This window comes from Dendrobium catenatum, unplaced genomic scaffold (assembly GCF_001605985.2).
Source record: "Dendrobium catenatum unplaced genomic scaffold, ASM160598v2 fragScaff_scaffold_115, whole genome shotgun sequence".
Classification (NCBI taxonomy): domain Eukaryota; kingdom Viridiplantae; phylum Streptophyta; class Magnoliopsida; order Asparagales; family Orchidaceae; genus Dendrobium; species Dendrobium catenatum.
This window is the reverse complement of record NW_021318577.1, coordinates 77993-85506: the sequence shown is the minus strand read 5'-3', so window position 1 is coordinate 85506 and position 7514 is coordinate 77993. Positions and strand designations below refer to the sequence as shown.

At 45.5% G+C, this 7514-nt stretch overlaps 1 protein-coding gene across 1 annotated transcript; it reads right to left on the bottom strand.

The window, feature by feature from the left end:
• Positions 1-6595: 6595 nt before the first annotated feature.
• Positions 6596-7182, bottom strand: LOC110108237. Its single transcript, XM_020838795.1, has 2 exons — positions 6990-7182; positions 6596-6909 (listed from the first exon to the last, which is right to left on the bottom strand). Exons 1-2 carry the CDS (start codon positions 7180-7182, stop codon positions 6596-6598), a joined length of 507 nt encoding a protein of 168 aa, XP_020694454.1.
• Positions 7183-7514: the final 332 nt, after the last annotated feature.

Below are 7514 nucleotides of genomic sequence, written 5' to 3'. Positions count from 1 at the left end.
TCTATAATACCTTGTCCCTTCCATTTATGTTCAAAGAACTCATGCATACCCTTCAAAATCTCACTTTGCTCAGAAATCACATTACCATCAGAAAGTTTCAAAGAATTAATACTATTGGTCCTCCTAGCAGAGGCCATAGAATGGAAGAAACGTGTATTGCCATCTCCCTCTTCAATCCATCTAACTTTTGCTCGTTGCTTCCACCACAACATTAACCGAGCCAAAGTACTGTTAAGCAACTGAATTTTGTATTTCAAAGCTTCTTCTTGAACAACAGTCAAACCACTTGGCAAACACTCCAATTCCTGCAACTCTTTAATCTCCTTGTCAAGCTCCTCCTTCAATTGATTTAACATTTTAACTTTGTTTTTACTCCAAAAAAATAGAGCCTTCAAAGTTCTTTGACACTTCTTGTTTAGCTTACAAGCCTCATTTCCCTCATCATCTACTCTCCATTTATCCCAAACCAGTTGCCAAGCTTTAGGAAAGCTAGCCCACACATCTTCAAATTTTATCCAATGAGAATAAGATCTCCTCACTTCACTTTGAAAGGAACATAGAATTGGGCAATGATCAGAAGCAAGTCTAGTAAGGTGCCGTACCTTTAAACCTTGGAAGGAATCCAAAATAGAGGAGCTAATAAGAAAATGATCGAGTCTTGAAAAAATCCTACTCCTCGCATCTTTGTTATTTGTCCATGTGTAAGCTGGACCCGAAAAACCTGGATCAACCAAGTCATTAGTTGCCATGAAATTCCCCATATCACCTGCAGCCCCAGAAAAATGAAAAGCTTTTCCACCCTTCTTATCCTCTTGAGACATGATGCAATTGAAATCACCCCCAACTAATAAGGGAGCATCCATATTATTAGTTTTGGAAATATCTTCCCAAACTTGGTTCCTTATATATCTGTCTTTATTAGCATAGACAACAGCCACCTCCAAACTCAAACCATTAACTCCACAAATCTTCCCCATAATACACTGATTAGTTTTAAAGGAAGAATGAAAGGAGATAAAAGCATTTTTCCATAAAACTAAAATGCCTCCAGCATTACCAATAGCCGGCTCAAAAACAAACTCCCAGTCTTTCCCTACAATTTTATCCACCTCTTTCCTGCTAAAAGACTCCATTTTTGTCTCCAACAAACCAATGAAACTAACATCATACTCCCCAATAAGGTGCCGTAAGTAATTGTCCGTCTTCCTCTTACGAGCACCTCTACAGTTCCAGCATAGGATGTTAAACATGATCCACCAAAGGGGAAGCGTCCCCGCCGCCAAAAATTTCAGAATAAACCCCTTGCCACTGTCCAGCAAATTCCTTATCCTGAAATTTACTGTCCACATATTTATCAACTATATTAACAAAATTCTCACTAGAAGGAATGGATTGCTCCTTCAGCTTATCACTCCTGACACCCGGCAACTTCTGAAGAGAGCCAATATGTGAAGTTTCCTTAGTATGCCGAAATTTAGTTCCCCTAGCCATCTTATTAGTTCCTTTCAATATTCCAGATTTGGAATCCGAAAACTTCAGCACCTTAGGAACAAGCAATTGAGCAAGTGAAGCCTTAGTTTTCCTTCTATGATGTGAACCACCCATTCCTTTCATTGCACCAGCCCTGGCTTTCCCCAACCCATCCATTGTTGCATTCTGAAATTGAATTTGTTCCATGCTACAAGAATTATCCTGAGCCAACATTTTCATATTAACCTTCTGAGCTTGTGGACTCTCCATAATAATAGCTTCATTCTGAACCGAGCTATCCACAATAACATTCCGGTATTGAGTATAATCCATGCCACTTGACTCCTTATGTACCTTATCTTTCAACTTCTGTTCAATCTCCTGACCACCAGTCTCCTTCTGCAGCACACCCTTCTGTACATTTTCAACAACTCTCCAGACTGAATTAGGAGAAGGATTTGTCTGTTTACTGCCAACAGATTGCGGTCTCTGTCCAGATTTATTAATAGGTCTCTTCCTCCTAGTGACAATTGTCCATTCCCCTTGATCAACATCAACAACTACAGAGTTTGGGACACTCCCCTTACTATCACAAGCAAGATCATGCTTCACTCCCGAACCAGCTGCCTCAGTACCTCCCAGTTTCTGTGAATCACCAATCTCTAAGCCCTGCTGCTTAGGTAGAACAACAGACTCATTACACAGCTCAGCTTTATGGCCAACCCTTCCACATCTTAAACATATTTGAGGAATGCCTTCATATTCAATTGGTTGGAAGAACATACCTTCCAACCCATGAGCACAAATACCCTTAGGTAACCTTTTAGATAAATCCAGTCTAATACAGATGCGCGCAAACGCACATCTATTCCAAAGCTTAGTTTGCTCATCCATTAATAATGGTTCCCCAATGCGCCTAGCCAGCCTAGCTAGATTAGCTTCATCCCAATATTCTAACGGTAAGTTTGGAAGTCTTACCCACACAGGAGATGTAAAACCTCTAAAAGATTTAGAGGAAATCCCTGTTGACCACTGCTCCACCCCAATAATCTGACCAGCTACATACCACGGACCTCCAATAAGAACATTATCCCTAGCCTCCATATTTACAAACCAACAGAGAAAACAGTCAGATCCCAATGGTGTAATCTGAGTCAAACCAAGATGACTCCACTTTCTTTGCAATTCATTTTGCACAACCCAAAAAGGAAGACACCTGCCTAATAGGCTGCCAACCAATGTTCTGCTCAACTTCTGAATATTTCCCCTAGCTTTACCCAAATCCAATTTAACTGAGCCATCTTCCCGCAAAAAAACCACCAGCATCTTCATTTAAATTTAGTTTGACAGCAGGGGATTTCTTCCATGCATTCCTACTATTTCCCGTATCAACAAATTCTTTCTTAACTGCCTGCATAGCAGCCGGAGTTTGCCACGCTTGGATTGAAGGAAACTCTTTAGTCTGATCATTCCCACAAACACCTGAAGTGCAACCTGCAGAATTAGGCTTGATATTGCCTCCAAGACCAGCAATATTACCCTTAATTGGTTGTACACCCTTCACCTCAGGTACCTTCTCCAGAACACCAAAATTCAAGCCAACAACACCATCAACTCGAGCCATGTCCACCTTCGCAAGGTCTCCAATACGACTCATCCGCCCAAACGTAAATAAAGTTTTATCAGGTTCAAACACAGGATTATCCACAATCTTACCTACTTTAGTAGATTTCGCAGCAGCAAGCACAATTTCCGTCTCTCTTGCCAACTGTGAGTCCATAGCCATATCGCCTTGCCCTCTTTGGTCAACAGCAACCAACTTCTCATCAGAAGAACAAACATTCACCGCCTCCTGCATAACCTCTTCAATAATCGACAATCCAGTCTATTCAACATCCACCGCACAACCACCAGTAACAACCGAATCCATCTCCTCTGAATGATCCACAGATCCCACACTAGCCACAACTTCATTAAGGAAGTTATCAGCCTCAGAGCCCCCAAGAATCTCCATCGCATCCTCACGATTAGAAGACCCCTGCAATGGCACCACCAGTACATCCATCATCTGAACTCCAGTTAGAGACTCCCTCTCTAGCTCAGACGAAGGAAGCACATCTTTCCCAACATCCAAACCTTCATCAGATCCACCCGATCTAGAAGATCCAGCTCTACTCGGAGGTCTAGACGCACGACCTCCCAAGACAGACGATGAAAGCCTCCGTTCACCACCTCCTCCATTCTTACCTCCCACAGCATTCCCCCCCGTCGCAATCTTCACTCCATCTCCGCGACCAGAACCACCTCCAACCTTCTTCCCTCCTCGAAACTCCTTTCCTCCACCGCTCCTCGTCGAAGGGTGACAAGGGGGTGACCGCGGGTCACCCCCCACCATAATCCACGAGCGAACTCCGTCCAAACACGGCGACGAGAACTCCGGTCCAACTACAGCGACGAGATCTCCGATCCAAGAGAGATACCCCTCCGATCAGCGTCGCACGAATTTTTCCCTTCGAAATTGCCTTCAAATCGCTTTCGAAATCGCCTTCCAAGAGCGGTCAAGAGAGAGAGAGAGAGGGAGAGGGTGAGGGTGAGGGTGCAAGTAAGGAAGAGAGAGAGAGGGAGAGAAAGAGAGAGAGATAAAGAGAGAGAGAGTGAGAGAGAGAGGGAGAGAGAGGGAAAGCAAGGGAGAGAGAGAGGAAGCGAAAGAGAGAGAGAGCAAGGGAGAGAGAGAGAGCAAGGGGGAGAGAGAGAGAGCAATGAAGAGAGAGAGAGAGATTAAGAGGGCAAGGGAGATAGAGAGAGAAAGGGTGGAGAGAGAGAGAGGGAAAGCAAGAGAGAGAGGGAGAGAGAGATAGAGAGATAGAGAGAGAGGGTGATTGAGAGAGAGAGTGGAGAGAGAGAGGGAGAGAGAGGGAGAGAGAGAGAGAGATAGTAATTAAGAGAGAGAGAGGGGGAGATAGTGATTGAGAGAGAGAGAGATAGTGATTGAGGGAGAGAGAGAGAGAGATAGAGAGAGCAAGGGAGAGGGAGAGAGGGAGAGCACAAGAGAGAAAGAGAGAGAGAGAGGGCAAGGGAGGGAGAGGGAGAGAGAGAGTGGAGAGAGAGAGGGAGAGAGAGAGAGATAGTGATTGAGAGAGAGGGAGAGTGAGATAGTGATTGAGAGAGAGAGAGAGAGAGAGATAGTGATTGAGGGAGAGAGAGAGAGAGATAGAGAAAGCAAGGGAGAGAGTGAGAGGGAGAGCAAGAGAGAGAAAGAGAGAGAGAGAGAGAGAGAGAGAGAGAGAGAGAGCAAGGGAGATAGAGGGAGAGAGAGAGAGACAGATAGATAGAGAGCAAGGGGGAGAGAGAGAGGGAGGGAGAGTTGAACTTTTGCATTTGCTTTCATTAAAGTCCTATTACATCAAGCACCCAACAAAAAGAGACCACGATCCCCTAGGGAGGGTAAAAAAAACCTCTATCATCCTCAAGGATGGACAAAGTAACCTGAGGAAATACATATGTTAGCTGTGTCCTTTATACCCCTCTCAAAAGTATCCTCAACCGCTTTTTGAGCACAAAAATGAGCGGCTCGATTAAACTCCCTATAAGCATGAACAAAAAGAACTTTATGAAAGGAAATCAGCCATTCAAAGTCATATGTATCCTCGGACCGAAGCTTCCAAAGTGCCCCATCCTTAACCTTTTGCATATACTGTATGACGTTAGCATTGTCCCCTTCAATGATGATCCCATTAACCTCAAACATCCACTCCCAGAAGAGCTTCCCGATGTATTGAACGGCCAACAACTCCACCCCAGTACTATCCAAATGAGTCATACTCTAGCGGACCGCTACCACCAGAGAGCCCTGGTGATCCCAAATAACAATCTCGATTCCACCAGCATTGGACCTATGCAAGGCCCCATCCACATTAATTTTCAGCTAGCCGAAGGGGGGGTGGGGGACACCACGACAAATATGAGACCAATCCAGTGGATTGAATCATTGCTCCAGGCGTCTTAAAAATAGTGTGGCAGAGATGGATTCTAGAATGTTGGTGGCCAAGATCGAAATTGAGCTCCAAGCTTTACCATGTCTAATAGCATTCCTATTATTCCAGCAGTGAAAACTACACCGCAGTACAGAAGACTCCAGCGATCACCGGCCTTAGAGCGATCCTTCAAGGCAGCTTGGAGCTTAGAAAAAGAGGCAAACCTTGGCGTGGAGAAGCCCCAGCCGTCCAGGCAATGCAAAACATCCCGGAGCTGCCTGCACTGAGTCGTGACATGATCCAGGTCCTCCCGGAGACAACAACCGACCAGGAAAATGACGTCCACACAAAGCCCAGGCCGATAAAGCCAGGAAGCTGTCGGAATTAAATCTTTATAAGCTTTCCACCAAAAAATATGTTCACGGGGTCGTAACCCAAGAGAAAGGATGGAGCACACCGGATCATCCTCTCCCAAGAACGAGAATTTGAAGCAGACCAACGAGATGGAGGACCCAAGCGGGCATTGATCAATTCCAACGAATTGATAGTAAGATTAGACCAGATCTTGATGTCACAAATAATGTCGGTCAGAGAGACCCCAAAGCATTGTAGCAGTCTGGTCCTATTCCATCTCCCAACAGTGATAAAATCCTCGACCAAAAGGCCATCAATGACCTCAATATTATAGAACGTCAGCCAGATAGCAATGGCTCTGTAAAAAATCTAAACAAGATTGACCACGTCCACATCCCCGCCGTTACAAATCTGCCAGCGGACACAGTTGGTTAGGCTGTCCGCCCCACAGCGGCAATCCGCCAACCAACAGAGTCACCACGTCGCCGACGATACTGCAGCCAAGGCCAATCTCCATATTTTCTCCTCAAACACCTATGGAACAGCGTCTGCAGCTTGTTAAGAAAGCCGAAAGTGATCCGAGCCTGCAGCGGTCCCATCCAGTAATTGCTGGCATGAAAGCCAAGTCCCCCCAGCTGCCTCAATTGAGTAAGGTTCTCCCACGAAGCATAGCGTAAGCTCATATGTTTGACATCCTTATCCCACAGAAAACTTCAACAGATCTTCTCCACCTCCGTAACAACACCTCTAGGAACTAGCGTATGGGAGACCACGTACACCGTTAACGAAAGAAAAACCTAATTGACCATATTAATCCAGCCCGCAAATGATAAGTGCCTAACGCCCCAGGCAAGCGTAAGCGCATGAATTTTTTGATGGAGGTGGCTAAAGTCCGCCATCTTCGGCCTCCTAAGCGTGAACCGAATTCCCAGGTAATCCATCTCCTCAACCTTGCGACAAACAGCGAGCCTAGCAAGGCGATGTTTGGTCGAAGAAGTTGTGGAACGGCTAAAAAGGATTGCATATTTGTTTTTGATGATCTTCTGCCCCATCCACGAACAATACTCCTCCAGGATCGACAGACACTTCCTCACATTGGGAATGGTAACACCTGCAAAAATCAAAACATAGTCAGCATAGAGGAGATGGGAGACCATAGGCAACCCACCCCGATTTGCACCCCTAGCTCACAAAATCTTTGGTGAAATTGCAGCGACAAAAGCTCCAAGCCGAGAATAAACAGGTAAGGGGAAAGTGGACACCTCTGCCGGAACCCGCAACCGGCCGTAATCGCCTTCGAAAGCTGTCTATTAACCAGCACAGAAAACCATGGATTGCAAATATAACCGAGCACCCATGAGCAAAACCTCATGGGGAAACCCATCTTCGTCAGCACAATTTTAAGAGTCCGCCAGCTCATCTTGTCGTAGGCCTGTTCAAAGAGAGAGAAAAGGAGAGATAGAGAGAGAGAGAGAGAGCAAGGGAGAGAGAGAGAGAGCAAGTGGGTGAGAGAAAGAGAGCAAAGAAGAGAGAGAGAGTGAGAGTGAGAAAGAGCAAGGGAGAGAGAGAGAGAGAGAGGGAGAGCAAGGGAGAGAGAGGGAGAGAAAGAGAGAGAGAGAGAGAGAGAGAGAAAGAGAGATATAAATAGAGAGAGAGGGAGAGAGAGGGAGAGGGAGAGGGAGTGATTGAGAGAGATAGAGAGATTGAGAGAGAGAG

What these genes read in the sequence shown, in the direction of transcription:
- LOC110108237 (XM_020838795.1), bottom strand. Translation starts at nt 7,182, where the DNA reads ATGGGTTTCCCCATGAGGTTTTGCTCATGGGTGCTCGGTTATATTTGC. An exon ending in GCAATTTCACCAAAGATTTT is followed by an intron (nt 6,910 to 6,989) that starts GTGAGCTAGGGG and finishes TGATTTTTGCAG; the next exon opens with GTGTTACCATTCCCAATGTG.